General features: G+C 32.6%; 1 protein-coding gene across 2 annotated transcripts in view; it reads left to right on the forward strand.

Moving 5' to 3' along the window:
- The window catches only part of LOC120418785 (tyrosine-protein phosphatase corkscrew-like), a 57344-nt gene that overhangs the window by 26942 nt on the left and 4258 nt on the right, over positions 1 to 26144 (forward strand). The window contains exons 3-9 of one of the 2 annotated variants that reach the window (XM_039581266.2): positions 3458 to 3785; positions 11622 to 11932; positions 12001 to 12507; positions 12568 to 12658; positions 19339 to 19528; positions 20414 to 20533; positions 20705 to 20769. In XM_039581266.2, the coding sequence (XP_039437200.1) occupies positions 3458 to 3785; positions 11622 to 11932; positions 12001 to 12507; positions 12568 to 12658; positions 19339 to 19528; positions 20414 to 20533; positions 20705 to 20769 (1612 nt within the window). The remainder of the gene's footprint in view (positions 1 to 3457; positions 3786 to 11621; positions 11933 to 12000; positions 12508 to 12567; positions 12659 to 19338; positions 19529 to 20413; positions 20534 to 20704; positions 20770 to 26144) is intronic. The other variant, XM_039581274.2, reaches the window with a different exon arrangement.

The raw sequence follows: 26144 nt of genomic DNA on the forward strand, positions 1-26144 counted from the left end.
GAGTGACGCAAATTTCGGTGAGAGGTGAATGGTACTATTTTGAATTTTTATTTATTCTAGAATTTTTGAATATTTTTGCTGTTCAAACAAATTCCCACGAAAAAAAATCAAAGAATGAAATTGAGGTTTGCTTCAAGTTTATAAAACATTAGCTGTTATTGATAGAAAAAATCATGAGATTAACAACAAATTTATTGAAACGTATCGTCAAAGTTGAATTCGGATCTCTTTTTCAGAATTAATTTTATGGCGAAAATTTATTTATTTTTTGGCAAAAATTTATTTTGTGAATTGAGATGTATTTCTATGCTAGCAGAATAGTATAGCAGCCTCTTCAAAATAAAAAAAAAAAGTTTTTAAAATTTCACTCTTAGACATGCCTCGGTTTAGCACCGAATATGGGGGATGCAAATCCGAGGCGTGCATAATGTTTTGGAATCAGTTATCCATTGCAATTATAATTACATTTTTGACAAAATACGTGTTTTCATGTATTTAGGTATGGCAATTTTTTCTCGATTAGATTATATTTGATTAGATTAGGAATGGCAATTTTTCTCGATTATACGACACATTTTTGAAATATTCAAAATTTTCACAAAACTACGTTATTTCTAGAAAATACTGAAAATTTCAATTTTCAGTAATATGTGTATCAAATGATCGGAAATTTTTGAAACATTTCAATATTAATAATATTTTTTGTGAAATATTGTTTTTTAAACTACGTATCCTTGAAAAAATATTAAAATTTTTGCTTTTTTACAAAATGGGTGTAAAATGATAGTGAATTTTAAATACATTTCGATGGTTTTTTTAATGCTCAAAATTTTCACAAAGCTACGGACTTTCGAAAAAAAATACTCAAAATTTTAGTTTTTACCATAAAACGGTTTTTTTTCAAAAATACGAATTTTTGTAAAAATTTTGAGTATTTATAAAAATAATGTGTTTTTTTTAAATAAATCAAAAAAATCCCGAATATCAATATTGTAAAAAAACTTAATTTTTAATAGTTTTGTAAAAAAAGTATTTTTTTAATTTTTGAAATATATGTAAAAAAAATATTGTAACATACTGTAATTTTGAGAACATCTTAGAAAAATACGTAGTTTTGTGATAATTTTGAGTATTTTCAAAAAAATGTTATTGTTTTCGAAATAATTGAGAAAAAACCTTATCATTTGATACCCATATTATAAAAAAAAAAACTTTAGTTTTTAGAATTTAAAAAAAATCTAGTTTTGTAAAAAAAAATAGGAGTGTTTATCAAAATATGTGTTATAATTTTTAAAATGTAGGACAAAATCCCGATCATTTTAAACCCATTTTGCAATTACGGGACCATCATTTAACTACGTGGACACTTTTTTGAAATTTTATTTCTTGGCCTATTTTAAGCCTCTAAGCCAAATATGAGCAAATTTGTCAACATTTCGGATAAAAACATGTTTGAAAAAAATATTTGACTACCACGCTGTTTCCATTTTAATAATCTCAAAAGTGTGATTCTCATAGGAAAAAATAATTTTCTACAACTGAAGCTGATCCTGAAAATTTTTCAGCGTTAAAAAAGAGGAATTTTTGTATGGGAATATTTGTTTTCATAATTTTCAGCCACAGGTTAATCTTTACCAAATTTGCTTCTTTCAATCCTTGAAAGGTATCTAAATAATCAAGAATCTGTATTTTCAGTTCAATTCAATTCAATTCAATTTGAGGACAATCCGGAAAAAAATAGATACACTCTAAAAAGATTTACACATTCTTCACTTTCTAGCACAAAAATCACTCAAAAAATAACAAATAACAAAAAAAACGACTTAAGCAAACTCATATTTTTATGGCATTAAAAAATACATTTTTTGGTTTATATCTATGATCCCTTGAAAAAAAAATATTTTGAAATTTTAGCTCTACGAAAAAAATAATAAATTGGTTTTTAAACCAATATAGCACTAAATTTTCTATGGCTTATAAATATTAGAATCTAATTTTCAATGTCTAAAAGTTAAACTTTCGTGTTTTTTTTTTATTTTTCCAATAAAAATATTTTACAAAATTCTACATACCGTTGTTGTTTTTTTTTTTTTATTGACGCTCTAAAACATGTGAATGACAGCTTTTCAAAAAAAAATCTCATGCTCCACCATTTAAACGCAATTTCCTGAAATCTCTTGTACCAAATTTCAGCCTATAACTTTTCAGGATAGGGTCGCAGCGCTTTTGACTCTTGAGCAAAGTTGTTAAACTCCTCATAAAAATCCTACTATTGGGATTGTTTGGTCTTGGAACATATTTTTATCGATGAAATTCGTAAAAGAAGCTCTAAGAGGAGCTGTGCTAAAAAAAAATCATGTTCTGGGCACCCTGCTAAATAGAACAAAATCTTGTCTAAGTTAATCTAATCTAATTTAACATCCGAGAACACTCGGAAATGTAAAACAAAAATTAAAGCGGCCAGCCTTACTGCGTAATGTTAACCGCAGAGAAGATTCTGTGAACGGATCACATTTCACAAAATCTACACAGCTAAAAAAGTAGTAATCCAGCTGCGTGTAAAAGGCCTGGGTGTTAAATAAATATTGCATTATTTTATGCAATTTTATGTGATTTTACACCCTGAAATGTTTAGCCCATCAGTATAGGGACGTGGCGTTACATCGTGCTGCCACCTGGTTTTTTTAAGCGCAAGAGTGGAAAATTGCTGAGTCATCGTCTAAAAATAGACGGCGTTCTATCTCGCCCAGCAAAATGAAGTCGATAAAGTAGTCGGTTTCGATGAGAAAAAGTGGAAAACGTGGTCTAAAAATAGCGACGCCATCCCCCTATGGGAATACTACTTGACCGAAATGTCAAGCTTACACAGCAAAAAATCCTATGGTAAAATCGCATGCAAAAGCATGCACATCACCTTCGTCACAATAAACATTTAATATTACACACTGCATGTACAATTGTTGCAAACACAAAAAAAAAGTTGCAACCGATGGGATTCAAACCGAGCGCCAACAGTAAGGACTGGCGCCTTAGCCCACTCGGCCATCAGACCGATGTAAAGCTGAAAGGATAAATGCATATTTGGGCTTGACATTTCGGTCAAGTAGGTTTCCCATACTGATGGGCCACATATTTCACACGCAGCTGGATTACTACTTTTTTAGCTGTGATGCGATTATCCTAACAGCTTTACATCGGTCTGATGGCCGAGTGGGCTAAGGCTCCAGTCCTTACTGTTGGTGCTGTGATTTTTTTGTTTACTTTTTTCAAACAATGAGGGTAGCTACTGAGATCACACTTAACATTTTGACTCACATAGAACGAAACTAATCCATGAGCAAAAGTTCTGATTTCTCTTCCAAAGTTTAGTTGAAATTAAGTTGCAATATAATAAAAATTCTATAAAATGTCATTACCTGTTATTTTTGACCAATCTGTATTCTCCTCCCCCCCCCAGGAAAACAAGTACGACGTCGGCGGCGGCCAAAAGTTCGGCACGCTGTGCGAGCTGATCGAGCACTACAAGCGCAACCCGATGGTGGAGATCTGCGGCACGGTGGTCCACCTGCGGCAACCCTTTAACGCAACGCGCATCACCGCCGCAGGAATCGACGCCCGGGTCGAGCAGTTGCAGCGCGAAAACGGCAGCCACTGTTACGGCAAGGGTGGCTTCTGGGAGGAGTTTGAATCTCTGCAGCAGCAGGAGTGCCGGCACACGTTCTCGAGGCGCGAGGGCCAACGGAACGAGAACCGGGTCAAAAATCGCTACAAGAACATTCTGCCCTGTGAGTACTTTTTATCAAGGTTTTGTGTTGCATACTTGCAGGGGATTATTTTGCGTGAATGCGCCTAAATGAATGCTGCTTTGTAAAGAAAGTACTTTTTTCAAACAGAGCACAAAAGAGAGCATTTTTTGCAATCAGCAAAGTGCTGCCGGGCAGACGCCATCTACACTCAGTTTTAAAAATACAAAAATACAAAAATTCAAAAATTCAAAAATACAAAAATACAAAAATACAAAAATACAAAAATACAAAAATACAAAAATACAAAAATACAAAAATACAAAAATACAAAAATACAAAAATACAAAAATACAAAAATACAAAAATACAAAAATACAAAAATACAAAAATACAAAAATACAAAAATACAAAAATACAAAAATACAAAAATACAAAAATACAAAAATACAAAAATACAAAAATACAAAAATACAAAAATACAAAAATACAAAAATACAAAAATACAAAAATACAAAAATACAAAAATACAAAAATACAAAAATACAAAAATACAAAAATACAAAAATACAAAAATACAAAAATACAAAAATACAAAAATACAAAAATACAAAAATACAAAAATACAAAAATACAAAAATACAAAAATACAAAAATACAAAAATACAAAAATACAAAAATACAAAAATACAAAAATACAAAAATACAAAAATACAAAAATACAAAAATACAAAAATACAAAAATACAAAAATACAAAAATACAAAAATACAAAAATACAAAAATACAAAAATACAAAAATACAAAAATACAAAAATACAAAAATACAAAAATACAAAAATACAAAAATACAAAAATACAAAAATACAAAAATACAAAAATACAAAAATACAAAAATACAAAAATACAAAAATACAAAAATACAAAAATACAAAAATACAAAAATACAAAAATACAAAAATACAAAAATACAAAAATACAAAAATACAAAAATACAAAAATACAAAAATACAAAAATACAAAAATACAAAAATACAAAAATACAAAAATACAAAAATACAAAAATACAAAAATACAAAAATACAAAAATACAAAAATACAAAAATACAAAAATACAAAAATACAAAAATACAAAAATACAAAAATACAAAAATACAAAAATACAAAAATACAAAATACAAAAATACAAAAATACAAAAATACAAAAATACAAAAATACAAAAATACAAAAATACAAAAATACAAAAATACAAAAATACAAAAATACAAAAATACAAAAATACAAAAATACAAAAATACAAAAATACAAAAATACAAAAATACAAAAATACAAAAATACAAAAATACAAAAATACAAAAATACAAAAATACAAAAATACAAAAATACAAAAATACAAAAATACAAAAATACAAAAATACAAAAATACAAAAATACAAAAATACAAAAATACAAAAATACAAAAATACAAAAATACAAAAATACAAAAATACAAAAATACAAAAATACAAAAATACAAAAATACAAAAATACAAAAATACAAAAATACAAAAATACAAAAATACAAAAATACAAAAATACAAAAATACAAAAATACAAAAATACAAAAATACAAAAATACAAAAATACAAAAATACAAAAATACAAAAATACAAAAATACAAAATACAAAAATACAAAAATACAAAAATACAAAAATACAAAAATACAAAAATACAAAAATACAAAAATACAAAAATACAAAAATACAAAAATACAAAAATACAAAAATACAAAAATACAAAAATACAAAAATACAAAAATACAAAAATACAAAAATACAAAAATACAAAAATACAAAAATACAAAAATACAAAAATACAAAAATACAAAAATACAAAAATACAAAAATACAAAAATACAAAAATACAAAAATACAAAAATACAAAAATACAAAAATACAAAAATACAAAAATACAAAAATACAAAAATACAAAAATACAAAAATACAAAAATACAAAAATACAAAAATACAAAAATACAAAAATACAAAAATACAAAAATACAAAAAATACAAAAATACAAAAATACAAAAATACAAAAATACAAAAATACAAAAATACAAAAATACAAAAATACAAAAATACAAAAATACAAAAATACAAAAATACAAAAATACAAAAATACAAAAATACAAAAATACAAAAATACAAAAATACAAAAATACAAAAATACAAAAATACAAAAATACAAAAATACAAAAATACAAAAATACAAAAATACAAAAATACAAAAATACAAAAATACAAAAATACAAAAATACAAAAATACAAAAATACAAAAATACAAAAATACAAAAATACAAAAATACAAAAATACAAAAATACAAAAATACAAAAATACAAAAATACAAAAATACAAAAATACAAAAATACAAAAATACAAAAATACAAAAATACAAAAATACAAAAATACAAAAATACAAAAATACAAAAATACAAAAATACAAAAATACAAAAATACAAAAATACAAAAATACAAAAATACAAAAATACAAAAATACAAAAATACAAAAATACAAAAATACAAAAATACAAAAATACAAAAATACAAAAATACAAAAATACAAAATACAAAAATACAAAAATACAAAAATACAAAAATACAAAAATACAAAAATACAAAAATACAAAAATACAAAAATACAAAAATACAAAAATACAAAAATACAAAAATACAAAAATACAAAAATACAAAAATACAAAAATACAAAAATACAAAATACAAAAATACAAAAATACAAAAATACAAAAATACAAAAATACAAAAATACAAAAATACAAAAATACAAAAATACAAAAATACAAAAATACAAAAATACAAAAATACAAAAATACAAAAATACAAAAATACAAAAATACAAAAATACAAAAATACAAAAATACAAAAATACAAAAATACAAAATACAAAAATACAAAAATACAAAAATACAAAAATACAAAAATACAAAAATACAAAAATACAAAAATACAAAAATACAAAAATACAAAAATACAAAAATACAAAAATACAAAAATACAAAAATACAAAAATACAAAAATACAAAAATACAAAAATACAAAAATACAAAAATACAAAAATACAAAAATACAAAAATACAAAAATACAAAAATACAAAAATACAAAAATACAAAAATACAAAAATACAAAAATACAAAAATACAAAAATACAAAAATACAAAAATACAAAAATACAAAAATACAAAAATACAAAAATACAAAAATACAAAAATACAAAAATACAAAAATACAAAAATACAAAAATACAAAAATACAAAAATACAAAAATACAAAAATACAAAAATACAAAAATACAAAAATACAAAAATACAAAAATACAAAAATACAAAAATACAAAAATACAAAAATACAAAAATACAAAAATACAAAAATACAAAAATACAAAAATACAAAAATACAAAAATACAAAAATACAAAAATACAAAATTACAAAATTACTAAATTACTAAATTACTAAATTACTAAATTACTAAATTACTAAATTACTAAATTACTAAATTACTAAATTACTAAATTACTAAATTACAAAATTACAAAATTACAAAATTACAAAATTACAAAAATACAAAAATTCAAAAATACAAAAATACAAAAACCGCTACAAAAATACAAAAAGTGCAAAAATATTCAACTGAGTGTCTTTCCGATCTTTCAAAAGAAAGAAGAATTTAAAAGCTGGCATCCTCAGGTTGTGCAAGCCCGGTCACAGCCGAGCAAAGGGTCAAGGACGTGACGTGACGCCGCCGTCGGTGACGCTCACGATGGAGTCTGTCTGCCCTGCTGCGTCTGAGGAAGGGTGAAATGTAAATGAGTTCGGAAATTGCTCTCGTTTGCGAATTCTTCCCCCGTCAGCTATTCAATCTGTTTTCCGTCAGTCACACAAAATGGCTAGACGTTGAATGACGTTGAGTGTAATTTAGCAGTGTCCCTTTTGGAACCGGACTTAACCTGTCTAATTGCGTCGAGTAGTTTATATCGATGGAGACGCATAGTGTTCCACTTGCAGGCAAAATGACCTTGGCCGAGAAAGTGCCCAAACTTGCCAACAAGTATATTGTATTGATTTATTGTTTCCTCGTTCGAAATCTCGCCATCATCGCGCGCCCAATCTACATAACTCAATCAATATTGAACGAGCGTGGTCCGTTCCTTTATTAATAGATATTTATTGACAGCGCTGACCTTTGCAGCAGCAGAGAAACAAAGCGAGGCAATCAAAGGGGTTTTGCAGTTTGAAGAACCGGCTGCAAGCGGTACCGGCCGGTACGAAGCATGGTTTTGTCCATGTTCTTGTTGGTTGTGCTGTTACTAGCTTGTTGGTTCACTTGTTCTTTGTAATTTTTTGCCTCTACCTTTACGGCCAGTGGGGCCGGTAACGAAATTATCGAAAAGTATAGTTTGATCAGATTTGGATTATTTCAAGAGAACCAAACGGGATTTGATCCCTGGAACATTATTTCCATTTAATAACTGTCATTTTAAGCAGTTACTTTTTCTAGTCAAGCTCCTCAACTTTAATGAGACTTTTTCAAATTACCCTCAAGCCACTTAACGAGCAAATTTCCCCAATAATAACAAAAATGTCACCAAATGATCGCAAAAACTCAGCAAACAACGTCATCTAGCTGTCACAGACTCAACAGACCACGTGCTTCTATCAAATTGGGTACTAAAGCCCTATGTCAATTTTTATGTACAACGGTAAAAAACACGATTAAAACCCATTTCTGATCACTTTTTTTCATTTTAATGCAATTTTTTTTTTGACAAGACAACATTTTTTCGATGGATCAACTATGGTCCCCTTGGAACGAGCTGTCAAGTTGGAGCTTTTCTGTCAAGAAGGACCGCCAGGTTAATTTTTCAGAATTGATTTAAAAAACCATTTTAAACTCTTTGTGGTCGTACAAAGGGTCATTGTACTCAGAAAAATAAGCTTTATCGCTGTAAACAATAATATCAGCAATCTAAGCTTCATTTTAGGACCCAATTTCCGACGTTGCCGGGGCGTCGTAACGCCGGACAAAGTAGGTGGCGCCGGTCAAGAATTCACAAACCATAATGCTGTTGAAGCAAAGTCACTGACAGTGAGTTGCTTGGACGCCCCGCCGCCTGCGATTGAGCGATAAACCAACTCCTTCGGAAATAAATCAGCCGCAAGCGAGAGGATAAAAACAAACAAAGTTTCAATAACTGCAAAGTGTGTAGCCGCGGCTAAAGATGGAAATAAAAATTAATGTGGTTTTTATTGAGAAATGTCACTTCCGCACTTTTGTGGTGGAGTTGGAGGAGGTTAGCGGTCGCTCCAGCGCTATTTTTATGGCAAATCGTGATAAAATCAGGCACCGTTGAATCGCTCTGACAGTTTTAAGACAGCTGTGTCTAATACGCGACATAGCAGGCGCGTGGGAGGAGGTCTCAGGCTGCGGTTGATTACCCCTGGTGGTGGTGGTGTTAACTTCGGAAGGCCTTCGGGGACCCGTTTATGGACCCGCACACCGGTAGTAAACAAACACAGTTAGAATTGGTTGTTTACTTTGTAGCTAAGCTAAAATTTTAACAGTTTTCAAGCGGAAATTCTTATTTTTTGAGAGGTTGAGGAGTTGGTCCCATTTCCACTATCCAAAATGTTTTGATATACCAACATTAAGCTGTTCTCCAAATTTGATTCGCCAGGTTGCATTCGAAAGGGGAGATCACTGCAAACTCTGAAAAAATCTTTTTTTTTTTCTTTAAACTCAAGTTATCTTCATTTGAAAATGTCTGATTTTCTAATTTTCACAATTTTTGAAATTTCGTTAGGGTGGTCCCATACACTTTTATGGGACTACCGTAACGAAATTTCAAAAATTGTTTAACGGTTTTTCCATGTAATTTTGCCCGCTGAATCGGAATCTGCCCTCAGTCACAATATCGATTTTTGCTCATATTTTGGGTTTCTATGTGTTTATTTGAATATTTTATATTTTTGATTTTTGAGGGTCTACCCTGAGAGTTGATCTGATGCTTTCTCTAAATTTTGTCGTAGGTGGCGTATATTGCGAGATAAAAAAGTGGTGTCTTCGACAAAGTTGCTTTGATTGACATGCCCAACAACTTTCTAGAAGTGAATAAAAATATTCTTGGAAAGTTAGATTGTCGAATCGAACCCTAATCGTGAACCACCCTAATTTTCAATCAATCCAAAAGTTGCCCCTTTCCATTTGTAGAAAAATATGTGTCGTATTTATTAATAGAAACTTGAACAAATGTGCCTAAAACATTCAATTTTATTATTCAAGGTTGTTAACAATAAAATTATTGAGGCTCGATAACGATAACGATAGTTCTATCGTTATCATCGGGACAATAAAGATAACCTATCGTTATCGTTAATGGACGATAACTCATTTTTAAAATATTTCTATAATCGATTAATTCAACCATTTCATGTTAAATTTTCAATGCTTTCACTAGGAATATATTTTTTGAAAAAGTTAAATATGTAATTAACATTGTTCACAAAATACCGTATTTTTTCGAAAATACTTAAATTTTTAAAAATTGCAATATGGGTATAAAACGAAGTGAAATTTGGTTTGATTTTTCACATTAATAGAGTTTATTTCAGGAAAAAAAATCACAAATTACTTTATTTTTTCGAAAATACTAAAATTTCCAGAATATACAATATTGGGTATCAAACGAAGCAAAATTTTGTATGCTTACACCCATATTTGCATATTTTCAAAAATTTGAGTATTTTCGAAAAAAATCGATAATTTATGAAATATTTTGTATTTTCCAAATAAAACTGTAACATAGTGAAAAAATCATACACAATTTTGCTTCGTTTGATACCCAAGTGGCATATTTTGAAATTTGAGTATTTTCGAAAAAATGCGATAATTTGTGAAATATTTTGTATTTTTCAAATAAAACTGTAAAATATTGAAAAAAGCATACAAAATTTCGCTTCGTTTGATACCCGTATTGCAAGTTGTAAAATTTTGAGTATTTTCAAAAAATACGGTATTTTGTGAAAAAATTTGAGTACATATTTATATTCTTATTGAAAGCATTGAAAATTTTACATGATATTGTTGAATATATCGATTTTAGAAAGATTAAAAAAAACGAGTTATCGTCCATTATCGGCGATAAGATTATCGCCGATCGAATTATCAAAATAACGATAGCGATAACGATAGATTATAGTAATCGTCGAACGATAATTTAATCGATTAACAACCTTGATTATTATGTGTTTTTTTTCCAAAGTTATGTTTTCTAAAGCTTACATGTTTTGAAAGTGAAATAAACTGGAATAAAAATTTGTTTAATTGTATTCGATTGAAATCTGATTCCGGTTCTAATATATTATGATTGCTCTGTTGCAAAAATAGAAATGTTCTAGGAAATAAACTTTTACGATCGATTTGGCAACATGGCATTTTCGTGAGACGAGAAAAGACTTTAAACATATTTTTGTAAATTGCATGTAAAAGAAATAGAAATTACTTTTGGTAAAAGCCAAATTAAACAGAAATGTTCACAAAAGGCTGTTCTACTAGCAGGTTATCGAGCATCAATCAGACATCACCGCTTAGTGTGATGGGAATGGATATAATTCCCCTATATAAATTTTTACCATTTCTCTAACTTAGATAATTTTTTTCACAAAAATGTATCATAGTGAAATTCAATATTCTTTAAAAAAAAATTAACATTTAAGTAATGTGACAACAAATTATTGTGATGGATAAATAAATTGTTTTATTATTCTAAAAATAATCAAATTAATAATTCCAATGTTCTATTCCTTCTCCTTCTCCATTCCAGTCGACCACACCCGCGTCAAGCTGAAAGACGTGGACAGCTCCGCGCCTGGCGCCGAATACATCAACGCCAACTACATCCGGCAACCGACCGAATCGGAACAGAACGAGATGAGCTCCTCGTCGGAGAACCTGGCCCAGCAAAACAACAACTCCTCCTCCTCCTGCAACAACACCTCATCCGCGTCCGCAACCTCCAACGGCAGCGGGACTCCGACGACGTACGCCAGCATCAACCAGCAACCGACGAAGAACTGTCAGAGCTGCCAACTGCTCGGCAAACCGTGCTCCCAGTGCTCGTTGAAGGCGAATGAGGTTAGGGTTGAGTGTGCGGTCTTTGGGTTTTTCGTTCAAATTTCTGACCAAGTTTTTCTCCTTTTTAGTCCAAACACAAGCGAAACGAATCGTTGACGTCCCGGTTGCAGCTGCAGGCCGGCGGTTGTCCCACCGGAGGAGGACTGCTCCGTGGAACCGGCGCCGCCGACGAGAAGGACCTCTTCAAGACGTACATCGCGACGCAGGGCTGCCTGGCGAACACGATACAGGACTTTTGGAACATGATCTGGCAGGAGAACACCCGCGTGATAGTGATGACCACCAAAGAGATCGAGCGGGGCAAGAAGAAGTGCGAAAAGTACTGGCCCGACCCGCAGCAGAGCCGGGAGTGGGGCCAGGCCCGGGTGACCTGCCTGAGCGAGACGAGCACCGCCGACTACACGCTGCGGGAGTTTCTGCTGGCGTGGCGGGGGCAGGACGAGCGCAAGATCTTCCAGTACCACTTCCAGGTGTGGCCCGACCACGGCGTCCCGTCCGACCCCGGCTGCGTGCTCAACTTTCTGCAGGACGTGAACGCGCGCCAGGAGCAGCTGCAGCTGGAGGGACTCGCGCCGGTAAGATCCGGGTTTTCGTTTGTCCTGGAATTGTGAAGTCATGTCAATTCTCCATTTTAGGGCCCAATCTGTGTCCACTGTTCGGCGGGAATCGGTCGCACGGGAACGTTCATTGTGATCGATATGATTCTGGACCAGATTGATCGGGAAGGTAAGATCGATTGAACCAAAACTTTAAAATTGTCAAAATTGTCAAAATTGTCAAAATTGTCAAAATTGTCAAAATTGTCAAAATTGTCAAAATTGTCAAAATTGTCAAAATTGTCAAAATTGTCAAAATTGTCAAAATTGTCAAAATTGTCAAAATTGTCAAAATTGTCAAAATTGTCAAAATTGTCAAAATTGTCAAAATTGTCAAAATTGTCAAAATTGTCAAAATTGTCAAAATTGTCAAAATTGTCAAAATTGTCAAAATTGTCAAAATTGTCAAAATTGTCAAAATTGTCAAAATTGTCAAAATTGTCCAAATTGTCCAAATTGTCCAAATTGTCCAAATTGTCAAAATTGTCCAAATTGTCAAAATTGTCAAAATTGTCAAAATTGTCCAAATTGTCAAAATTGGCAAAATTGGCAAAATTGGCAAAATTGGCAAAATTGGCAAAATTGGCAAAATTGGCAAAATTGTCAAAATTGTCAAAATTGTCAAAATTGTCAAAATTGTCAAAATTGTCAAAATTGTCCAAATTGTCAAAATTGTCAAAATTGTCAAAATTGGCAAAATTGGCAAAATTGTCAAAATTGTCAAAATTGTCAAAATTGTCAAAATTGTCAAAATTGTCAAAATTGTCAAAATTGTCAAAATAATCAAAATTGTCAAAATTGTCAAAATTGTCAAAATTGTCAAAATTGTCAAATTTGGCAAAATTGTCAAAATTGTCAAAATTGTCAAAATTGTCAAAATTGTAAAATTGTCAAACTTGTCAAAATTGTCAAAATTGTCAAAATTGTCAAAATTGTCAAAATTGTCAAAATTGTCAAAATTGTCAAAATTGTCAAAATTGTCAAAATTGTCAAAATTGTCAAAATTGTCAAAATTGTCAAAATTGTCAAAATTGTCAAAATTGTCAAAATTGTCAAAATTGTCAAAATTATCAAAATTGACAAAATTGACAAAATTGACAAAATTGACAAAATTGACAAAATTGACAAAATTGTCAAAATTGTCAAAATTGTCAAAATTGTCAAAATTGTCAAAATTGTCAAAATTGTCAAAATTGTCAAAATTGTCAAAATTGTCAAAATTGTCAAAATTGTCAAAATTGTCAAAATTGTCAAAATTGTCAAAATTGTCAAAATTGTCAAAATTGTCAAAATTGTCAAAATTGTCAAAATTGTCAAAATTGTCAAAATTGTCAAAATTGACAAAATTGTCAAAATTGTCAAAATTGTCAAAATTGTCAAAATTGTCAAAATTGTCAAAATTGTCAAAATAATCAAAATTGTCAAAATTGACAAAATTGGCAAAATTGTCAAAATTGTCAAAATTGACAAAATTGACAAAATTGCAAAAATTGACAAAATTGACAAAATTGACAAAATTGACAAAATTGACAAAATTGACAAAATTGACAAAATTGACAAAATTGACAAAATTGACAAAATTGACAAAATTGACAAAATTGACAAAATTGACAAAATTGACAAAATTGACAAAATTGTCAAAATTGTCAAAATTGTCAAAATTGTCAAAATTGTCAAAATTGTCAAAATTGTCAAAATTGTCAAAATTGTCAAAATTGTCAAAATTGTCAAAATTGTCAAAATTGTCAAAATTGTCAAAATTGTCAAAATTGTCAAAATTGTCAAAATTGTCAAAATTGTCAAAATTGTCAAAATTGTCAAAATTGTCAAAATTGTCAAAATTGTCAAAATTGTCAAAATTGTCAAAATTGTCAAAATTGTCAAAATTATCAAAATTGACAAAATTGACAAAATTGACAAAATTGACAAAATTGTCAAAATTGTCAAAATTGTCAAAATTGTCAAAATTGTCAAAATTGTCAAAATTGTCAAAATTGTCAAAATTGTCAAAATTGTCAAAATTGTCAAAATTGTCAAAATTGTCAAAATTGTCAAAATTGTCAAAATTGTCAAAATTGTCAAAATTGTCAAAATTGTCAAAATTGTCAAAATTATCAAAATTGACAAAATTGACAAAATTGTCAAAATTGTCAAAATTGTCAAAATTGTCAAAATTGTCAAAATTGTCAAAATTGTCAAAATTGTCAAAATTGTCAAAATTGTCAAAATTGTCAAAATTGTCAAAATTGTCAAAATTGTCAAAATTGTCAAAATTGTCAAAATTGTCAAAATTGTCAAAATTGTCAAAATTGTCAAAATTGTCAAAATTGTCAAAATTGTCAAATTTGGCAAATTTGGCAAAATTGTCAAAATTGTCAAAATTGTCAAAATTGTCAAAATTGTCAAAATTGTCAAAATTGTCAAAATTGTCAAAATTGTCAAAATTGTCAAAATTGTCAAAATTGTCAAAATTGTCAAAATTGTCAAAATTGTCAAAATTGTCAAAATTGTCAAAATTGTCAAAATTGTCAAAATTGTCAAAATTGTCAAAATTGTCAAAATTGTCAAAATTGTCAAAATTGTCAAAATTGTCCAAATTGTCCAAATTGTCCAAATTGTCCAAATTGTCCAAATTGTCCAAATTGTCAAAATTGTCAAAATTGTCCAAATTGTCAAAATTGGCAAAATTGGCAAAATTGGCAAAATTGGCAAAATTGGCAAAATTGTCAAAATTGTCAAAATTGTCAAAATTGTCAAAATTGTCAAAATTGTCAAAATTGTCAAAATTGTCAAAATTGTCAAAATTGTCAAAATTGTCAAAATTGGCAAAATTGGCAAAATTGTCAAAATTGTCAAAATTGTCAAAATTGTCAAAATTGTCAAAATTGTCAAAATTGTCAAAATTGTCAAAATTGTCAAAATTGTCAAAATTGTCAAAATTGTCAAAATTGTCAAAATTGTCAAAATTGTCAAAATTGTCAAATTTGTCAAAATTGTCAAAATTGTCAAAATTGTCAAAATTGTCAAAATTGTCAAAATTGTCAAACTTGTCAAAATTGTCAAAATTGTCAAAATTGTCAAAATTGTCAAAATTGTCAAAATTGTCAAAATTGTCAAAATTGTCAAAATTGTCAAAATTGTCAAAATTGTCAAAATTGTCAAAATTGTCAAAATTGTCAAAATTGTCAAAATTATCAAAATTGACAAAATTGACAAAATTGACAAAATTGACAAAATTGACAAAATTGACAAAATTGACAAAATTGTCAAAATTGTCAAAATTGTCAAAATTGTCAAAATTGTCAAAATTGTCAAAATTGTCAAAATTGTCAAAATTGTCAAAATTGTCAAAATTGTCAAAATTGTCAAAATTGTCAAAATTGTCAAAATTGTCAAAATTGTCAAAATTGTCAAAATTGTCAAAATTGTCAAAATTGACAAAATTGTCAAAATTGTCAAAATTGTCAAAATTGTCAAAATTGTCAAAATTGTCAAAATTGTCAAAATAATCAAAATTGTCAAAATTGACAAAATTGACAAAATTGTCAAAATTGTCAAAATTGACAAAATTGACAAAATTGCAAAAATTGACAAAATTGACAAAATTGACAAAATTGACAAAATTGACAAAATTGACAAAATTGACAAAATTGACAAAATTGACAAAATTGACAAAATTGACAAAATTGACAAAATTGACAAAATTGACAAAATTGACAAAATTGACAAAATTGACAAAATTGACAAAATTGATAAAATTGACAAAATTGACAAAATTGACAAAATTGACAAAATTGTCAAAATTATCCAAACTGTCCAAATTGTTCAAATTGTCCAAATTGTCCAAATTTGTCAAAATTGTCAAAGTTGAATTCTGAATTCTGAAAACTTTGATGATTCATACAATTTTGAAAATTCTGGAAATTCTCAAAATTATCAAAATTCAGAAAATTCTGAAAATCTCACAATTCTAAAAATATTAAAATTCTGAAAAAAATCTAAAAATTTTAAATATTAAAACTCTCCAAATGCTCAAAATTCTTCAAATTTTCAAAATTTTAAAATTCTTGAAATATTTAAAATTTTGAAAATATTTTAAATTTTGAAAATTCTTAAAATGCTGAAAACTCTCATAATTCTGTATTTTCTGAAAATCTCTTTATTCTCAAGATTCTCAAAATTCTAATAATTCTGACTGTTCTGAAAATTCTAAAAATTCTTAAAATCCTTTAGATTCTTAAAATTCTATTTTTTTGAAAATTCTAGAATATCTTGAAATTCTGAAAATTCTAAAAAAATCAAATTATAAAAATTGCAAAAATTCTAAAAACTATAAAAATTCAAAATTCTAAAATTTTTTTAATTTCCGAAAATCTATTTTGAGAATTTAAATTCTCACGATTTTCAAGATTCTCAAAATTCTGATAATTCCGAAAATTCTGGAAATCCTGGAAATTTTACAAATTCTTAAAAATCTAAAAATTTTAAAAATTCAGAAAAATCTGAAAATTCCAAAAAATTTAAAAATTCTGTGAATTTAAAAATTCTTAAAATTCCTAAAATTTTGAAAAATCTAAAAATTATTAATTCTCAAAATTCAGAAAATTCTGAAAGCCTCACAATTCTCAAAATATTAAAATTCTGAAAAAAATCTCAAAATTTTCTTAATTTTCACCATCAAAATTCTCCGAACTCTTAAAGTTCTTAATTTTTTTTTAATTCTGAAAATATTAAAAATTCTGAAATTTTTTAAAATTCTGAAAACTCAAAATTTGTTATTTTCTGAAAATTTCATAATTCTCAAGATTCTCAAAATTTTAATAATTCTGAAAATTCTTAAAAATCTGAAAATCCTTCAAATTTGAAATATCGAAATTTTTTGAAAATTCTAAAAAATCTTAAAATTCTTAAAATTAAAAAAAAAGAAAATTCTAGAAATTCTGAAAACTCAAAATTTTGTAATTTTCGAAAATCAACTAAATTCTCTAAATTTACATGATTCTCAAGATTCTCAAAATTCTGATAATTCTGGAAATTCGGGAAATTTGTAAATTCTGGAAATTGTAAAAATTCTAAAATTTCGGAAAATTCCGAAAGTTTTAAAAAATCTGAAAATTCCAAAAAAAATAAAAATTATGTAAATTTAAAAAAATGCTGTAAATTTAAAAATTCTTAAAAATTCTGAAAATTTCAAAAATTCTGAAAATTCTAAAAAATATAAAATTTTTAAAACTTCTGAAAGTTCTGAAAAAAACAAGAAATTTTGGAAATTCTGAAAACTCTGAAAACTCAAAATTAGGGGAAATCTACCCTTTCCAATCAAACACCTATCTTCGTCATATGGAGAGTTTGATGCTCGATTAAAGCTCCAAAAATACTATTTGGGCTATAAACTTACCAGCAACAGCACCGCCTCGAGTAAGCACGCAAATGTATGCCACTTACTGGCCAAAAAGATCACATTTAATGCACTTTTGATCATAATTTGTATTTTGCGAGACCACTTCTCATCATTTTGTTGGCACACACAGTGACACACACGAGAATCCCTCAAACGCTTAATGAATATCGCCAAAATTAACTTTTCACTTTCGCTTACTTTTTCACGGCGCTTAAGATATGAAATTGCTTCCAACTACCGGCAACATGTTCTTTTGATCATTAGTAAGGCACTCACGTGAAGAATAATCCCGAAAAATGTAATAAATTAGCAAGCGCCATCAAAAAAACAAACGCGCCAAGTCGTTTGACGTTTCAATTTTCACTTTGCATTCCACTCGAAGGCTGAAGAAAACCGAGCGAGAGACGAAGGCAAAAAAGAACAAAGGCTGGCCGTCAACACCACCAGCAGCACAGCCAGCGATGCCAGGAAACTTTCCCTATAAATGCCACTTTTCGTGAGTGTTCGTTTGAAATGTCAGCGCAAATGGCAACACTCGACAGAGTGTTGGAAGAAAAAAGAACTAAGCCGATATTAGAAAAATGGGCGTGGCCCAATGCATTCGCCTCGATTAGAATACCCTTGGGATTTTTTTTTTGTTAAATGCTTGGTAAAGAAATAGAATAACTTTTAGTGAAAGTGAAAATAAACAGAAATGTTCACAAAAACTTGCTCTACTCGTTGGTGTACTTGGTTTTAGTAAAATTCAAGGGAGACTCTAGATTATCCAGCATCATTCATACACGACCGCTTATTAGGATTAAAATGGGTAGATTTCCCCTATGTAATTTCCGAAAATTTACAAAATTATCAAAATTTGCAAAAATCTCATAATTCTCATGATTCTCAAAATTTTCAAAATTCTCAAAATTTTGATAATTCTGATAATTCTGAACATTCTGGATAGTCTAAAAATTCTGAAATTCTGAAAATTTGAAAATTCTGAAAACGCTGAAAACTCTCAAAATTCTGTAATTTCTGAAAATTATCAAAATTCTCATTTTTTTTAAATCTCATGATTCTCATAATTTTCAAGATTCTCAAATTTCTGATAATTCTGAAAATTTTGAAAATTCTGAAAGGTTTGACTATCTAAATTATTGAAAATATCGAAATTATCAAAATTCTTACATTCTGATTGTAAATTGTAAAGTTCTAAAATCCATGTTCCAAAACATTAAAATTCAGATTTTAAAATTCTTATTTTCATTTATGTTATATATTTGATTTTACAATATCGAAACCTGTTATTTAAGCACATTTTCTGATATTTTTTCTATGTTATTTTAACAAGGAAGAATAAATTTAGACCTAAAGCAATTAAAATGATACGCAAATTAAAAAAAAAAATTATTCCCAAATGTTTCCAGGCCTCGACTGCGAGATCGACATCCAGCGGACGATCCAGATGGTGCGCTCGCAGCGCTCCGGCATGGTCCAGACCGAGGCGCAGTACAAGTTCGTGTACTACGCCGTGCAGCACTACATCCAGACGCTGTTCCAGCGCAAGCGGGCCGAGCAGCAGAGCCTGCAGGTCGGCCGGGAGTACACCAACATAAAGTACGACGAGATCTACGTTTAGCTTTTTTTATGGGGGGACGGATTTGGAACGGTTCTTGGAGGATGTTTTGCTACTGTGTAGTAGGAGTGCCATTTTAACCCTTCCGGAACGCGTTCCAGATCGCCGATCCCACGCGCTCTCTTTCGCTCTAACCTCAAAAAGTAGAATAGATTTAACTTTGTTTGCTTTGTGGAAGTGAATACAAATAAATGGAAACACAGACCAACGCAAAATGTAGCACGAACCAAGCGGTAGTCATCAGCCAAAAGTCAATCCCAATTGTCTATTGTGATATTACTGTTATTGTAAACTTAACACTTTCAAAAAACGAAAATGAAATAATAAAAATGCCAAACTTTCCGTAGCATGGTCGATTCACGTTCAAATTTACCAAAATTGCCTCAAAAAGTCCGGTTTGACCTTGAAAAATGGGTTGTTTCGTTCCGCTCGATCGGTTCTTTTGCGTTTTGCGTTGGTTCGTAAGGCAAAATCAGTGCCATCAGTTAGTCATTCCTGGAATCGTCTCGGTTGCATACCTTTCGGCGTTTTTTTCCTCAAAACAACCTACCTTCAGGCGCATTCATCCGATTTCGCCCATCTGTTGGCGAAATCGGGCAAAAGCGCCTGAAGTTAGGCAACCAAATGTAGTTGTTTGGGGTGGAAAACACCAAAAGGCAGGCAACCAGGGCGTCTCTCTAAAACGCCAACAGATGGAACTAATAGATTCTTAATCGCTTGCTTCACTACTAACCGCATACTTTTCAGGACAAGTGCGTGTGGTGTGTGTTCGTGTTTTTAACCCTGTTTTTGTCTTTCTCCTTCTTTTCTCTCTCTGTTTCTGTCTCAAAAATCACTCCCACTTCTCCATTGGGCACGCACCCCAGATATGCATGTGATAGCAGTGATCTGCAGCGGTCGCCCCTGCCGGCCTCCCTCTCGACACTAAGCTTAAACACTAGACAGCAAGAACTGCCAAATAATCGCTCGCATAATCACACGACTAGGTATTGTTCTTGTTCTTACAAACAATTGGGTTTCTCTTTAGTTTTGTTTTTTTCACTAAACTTTTGGTTATGGTAGAAAATAATTATTTTTTTAATTTCTTTTTTGCAAAAATAACTTCGTTGGAATACCAATTTTGCTAACCTAAATTTATATGTCTTCCCCTCACTTAGATCAACATCCGACTCCCAAATACCACTACCGAGGGCTGTGACTGACTTGAACAATCCTTCATCAGGTAAGTTTCAAAACTCTTTTGATACCTCTTTGGTCAATTTAATTTCTCACCCTGAGCGGGGTTTAAATCACAAAAAACGAAAAAACAACAAAATTACTAGTAGTATTCATGTTATTTGCCTGACATTTTTCTCATACTTTTTACAAGTCGAAATAAGACCATTTGCTCTATTACGTCGTCTACACTAGTTTAAATTCACTCAATACAATTTTGACAGCTCTCTCTTAAAACAAAATTTCAACGACGTTTTCTCAAATATCGCTTTTCTGAGAAAAATGACAGAAATTGAGTCATCCACCCTAAAAATAATAAAATCCTCGACTCAGCGAATCGGCATGAATTGACACAAAGGGAACATTTCCCCGATTACTCCATAAAAATCGGAAACAGATTTCATTTGGATGTTTTTTTTTTTTTGCTAAAGTATTGCTGAAGTCTTTCAAAAAAACAAAGATGGCACTTTGTATCATTGGTTTTTTTTTCAATTGAAAAATATTGAAATGTCCACTGAAAAACTTGAAAATCATTTTTTATCCAAAATGAAATTTGTTAATATGCAACTGAAAGGTACCTCATTTTTTTTTCTTTAAAATGCATCATTTTAAAGTAACAGCTATTTAAGGGTTAATTTCGTATAAAAATTAAGTATATTGCAAGATTTTCTAAAAGTAGTGTCCATATCATATCATAAAATATTTTTTCATGTGCATAACTGCCGTTCTACACATAATTGTCCCATGTCATTTTTGGTCGATTCTGACTTTTTGTCAGGTTTAGTTTGACGTTGTACTTCTACGCATAATTGTCCCACCAAGTATTTTCTTTCACGAAATTATCAGTTTTACGAAGTATTGTGTCTTGATTACCTATTGTATAGCAAGAGGACTACAAATAAGAGTGATAAACTGCTAACTGGGATGATTAGAGACTTATGGGGTGAATAGGGACTCACGGGACAATTATGCGTAGAAACACAAAAACCGGTCGAGAAATTTCAATCGCGTTTTTCTCAGTTGCACTTTTTTGAACATGGGACAATTATGCGTAGAACGGCAGATAAGTAGTTCTCTAGAATTTTCATTTTGATTCTTTGAAATTCGGATAAATACCAGACTCGATTATCTGAAGTGCGATTATCCGAAAGTTTGTTAAATTTACAGTTAAATTTTAATAGTTGATTGCCTATTAAATTACAAAATTAACATTTTTAATTTTTTTTTATCGCGGCCATTTTAGCCGCCATCTTGGATTTTTTTTATTTCATTTCATTTCACATAATATCTTGGATTTACAAATTTAAAATCACTTTAGTGTAGTTTAGGAGTCATACTTAAGGTGAAGCCGTTGATCATTTTCGAAGAAAATTAATCATCACTATTAAAAATTGTGTATTAATTTCAATTTAACGAATTTCAGCACCAAAAGGAATCAGCATGTGCCGGTTGTTGCCTTCTTTTAGCCACTGAAGGAATTTTTGATCTAAATCAATTGTGCTTCAAAATTTATATAATTTTGTGGCACAGTCATTGACGTCCTAGTTGGCAATCATTGATTAATGACGATTTCCATAACTTAACAAGGAATGGGAGAATCGTTACCAAAAGGAATCAGCTTGTGTAGGGCACTATTCTAAACAACTTGTTGAAGGAATTTTGTCAAAATATTGAAAGCGACGCAAAATTTATAACTTTGAAGAAAAAATCATGACAATGATGGAAGTCTTCACGTTAAGCTTGACAATCAAAATAAGACAACGAAAAAAAAATTGGTGATTCGATTATCCAAAGTTAAATTTGTCCAAGACCTTCGGATAATCGAGTCTGGACTGTGGTGCAAAGAATTGAAATTTTCTAAGTGTTTCCAATCAGCCTTTTCAGTGAGAAAAAAGAGCAAAGCGAGTCATTTTAACGAATTTTCTCACAAGGCCAATTTTTCAACTGACGATATCTCAGCCACAATTGGTTCAATTTTCATTTCCAAAAAAATTGAAATCTTGGTAAATGTTTTCAATCTCTCGAATAAAAATATTTTCAAAATTTCAGAATCTGGTCTGAAATTTTAAATGGTTCAAAATTTTTAATTCTAAGCATTAGCGTGCTGTAACTTTAAAATTTAACATTTTGTCGATTTTTTTTACGTGGGTTAAGCCAGATGTGAAAAAAATCGACAAAATGCTTTTCGTAAATTTAATGTTGCCTTTTAAAGTATTTTTGGATTTGTGAAGTACAATTTCAATCTATTTGAAAAAATATTATATAACTACAGTTGTCCGAATTCGAGTTCAATTTGTGGACTGTATTTTTTGCACTATTTTGGCGGACTTGGGGAACCACTTGGGAGGGTCGGATTATCGCAAGCAACACCGATTAAAACACTCGAGTTTCTCTACTACATCTATTTAGCAACTAATTTTAATGTAAATTGTTTGTTCCGAAAAACTCGCGATCCGCGGCGGCGACTTCCGTCCGATCACTTCGGCTGCTTGCGGCGAACTTGCTTGGTCCTCGACTCGACGCTTCCACCAACAATCGCGCAACTCGTCCGTTTTCGCGCCAAAAAAACTCTCCACAAGCGGGTGCGTTCGTTGCGTCGTTCTCTCCTTCTCTCTCGTTTGCGCTTCGTCGCTAACGACGCCGTGTTGCCACCTTCGTCGTTATCGATCGCAGTAGTCGGGGGGTGCGACACTGCTCAAACGAAAAATCTTCTTCGGACTGACAGGTTTCAGCCCGAACATCCTCCCCACCGGAAGCGGCGTTGTACAGGATCGGCCGCTTCAAAACTTTGCGACGTGTCCGCAAGTCAACGACTCGGACTATGTTGCCCAGATCCAGGTTAGTGTGCGTTATTATCTCAAGTCTTCGGCTGGCCACCTTGGCGGCAAGCCTCCAGTGCTGCTCTACCCGCCCTTTCTTGACCTTCTTCTTGCAGGTGAGGCCGAACCGTACGACGGAGGCGTAGATGCACCGCAGTTCTCGGGAAGACACCAAGACGTTCTTGACCAGCATGTGTGAAAAGCGCGCGGCTAGCAGCTCACTCCGTGCAATCGTGTTGACCGTCTTTGGCACCAGCTTCAAATTCAGTTCTGCTCCGTACGTGTGCTTTGACGCGTCAGCGTACTTGTGCAGCTCGTCAGCAGCTGCGTTCGTAGCCACCACCCTACGCGGCTCTCGGATCATCTTGAGGTCAAGGTTTGAATCCACAAAGGATAAAAGGCTCGCGCCGAGTGAGAACACTTGAGATGTCTTTGGCCGCCCAGCTCGCATACATGGCAGCGGCCGGAAAGGTTGTTTGTCTGCGGTGGGGTTCCACAACAGATCAAGAGCCTTGATCACCTCGTTGACTTCAGTTCCTCCAACGCTGACCAGCTCCTCGCGTTCGGCTTCCGGCTTGTGCAACTCGAATCCACCTGTCTTGCACAGTTGGATTAGCTGCGATTCCTTGAACGCTTGCGGGATGCCGTCGGAGGCGAACACCGCCTTGTCGACTTTCAAGTTCTCTGCGATGATCTTGGCTTCGCCTGCTTCCAGGTTCAAGTTTTCCAGTATGGCCATGTGCGAGTGAACCACTGTTGCTGTTTCTTCTTCTTCATCGCACACGCCACCGACGACCCAGCCGAACTGAGTCTCGCGTAGCATTGGCAGGTGCTCCGACAACTGGACCTCTCCGGGCAACAGCAGCTTCAGGAACAACTGATTACCCAGCAGTAGATCCACCTTTCCTGGCTGATGGAAAGACGGGTCCGCAAGTTGTACTCCAGGCGGCAGCTCCCAGTTGCGGACGTTCACTGCGGATGTGGGAAGGTCGGCCGTGACCCTCTCCGTTACCAAGCACTTGACGTTGGCGCTGAAGCTGGAGTACCTCGAACGTAGTTGGACCACGCTGCCAGTTGAAGCGTGGGTTTTCGTGTTGTCGATGCCTGCCACGGTGACGTTGGACGGAAACTGCTTCAAGCCCAGCGACTCCACCATGGACTTCGAGATCAGGTTGGCTTGTGACGCACTGTCCAATAAAACTCTGCAGGGGTGGGCCTTGTTGTTTCTGTCCATTATGTCCACCACAGCCGTGAGAAGCAGCACTTGTTGGGTTGGCGTCTCGTTGTGACAACTGGCGGTTGTCAGTTGAGCTGCTTCTGCAGGTTGGACCTCCGGAGCTTGTTCCGGTGGCACTTGAGGAGTTACCTTCCGTTCCGGCCTTGGACTTCCTTCCGAGTGGAGCAGACTGTGGTGGCGTAGTATGCACTTCGAGCAGGTTCCAGGTGAAGTGCACTTCTTGCTGGGGTGTCCCCTCTTGAGACAGTTGAAGCACAGGTTGTGCTCCCGAACCTTGACCAGCTTCTGCGGCATCGGAAGTTCCTTGAACACTGGGCAAGCGTGGTTCTTGTGGTCATTGCCACAGATGTCGCACCTGTCTTCCGATGTGATCTCGAACTCTGACGTTGACATGGCGTACGACTTCTGGGTCGACTTGACGACCGGCTTAGGCTGGACCGTTGGCTGCTTCTGGTTCAGGTCTTCGCAGCGTTCCAAGACGAAGCACTGGGCCTTCAGGAACTGCAGCATCTTGTCGTACTTGGGCAGGTCACAGTTCTTGACTTCTGACTCCCAGAGTCTCCGAGTGTCCTTGTCCAGCGCTGCGCCGAGCAGATGGACCACGATCAGCTCCGATACTCCCGTAAACTCTTGTCCTAGGAACTTCAAACTCTCGACGTGCCTTGTGCACTCATCCACCAGGCCTCTCAGCTCGATGTGGTCCTCGTTGGTCATCTTCGACAGGTTCAGCAAACCGTGGATGTGCCGATCGATCGTGTGACGCTTGTTGCCGTACTTTTCCTCCAGAATCTCCCAGGCATGAGCGTAGTTGCCCTCGCTGATGGTCTTCGCGTCGATCGACCCAACTGCACCCCCCACCAGCGCGTGTTCCAGATGGTAGAGCTTCACCGCTGGCGGATCGGGCGCCTTGTCGACCACTTCCTTGAACAGAACCTTGAACTTCGGCCAACTCTCGTAGCGGCCGTCGAACGAGGGGATTGGCATTCTCAAGGGCTGGTGAACAATGACAGGGGGTTGAGGGGCTTGCGGGGGTGCAGTTGCGTTCAGCGTTCCGTTTGCCCTTGTGGCATTGAACCCGAGCAACTGCTCTTCGAGCATGAGGGCTACTTTGTCATGGAGGTCGTCAAATTCTTCGTAGTGCTTGTCAGCTTGCTTACGACCCTCCATGTCGACCATGGCCAGGATGCTTTCGTGGTTGGACATGTACTCCTTTTGAGCAGTTTCCAACTTCTTGAGGTAGACGTGGACTTGCGGCTCGCTTAGCTGGCGGACTTCCGCAGTCTCCGTAGGGCGAATAGCTTTCAAGATTTTTGTCACCTTACCTTT

This window comes from Culex pipiens, chromosome 3 (genome assembly GCF_016801865.2).
Source record: "Culex pipiens pallens isolate TS chromosome 3, TS_CPP_V2, whole genome shotgun sequence".
NCBI classification, from domain to species: domain Eukaryota; kingdom Metazoa; phylum Arthropoda; class Insecta; order Diptera; family Culicidae; genus Culex; species Culex pipiens.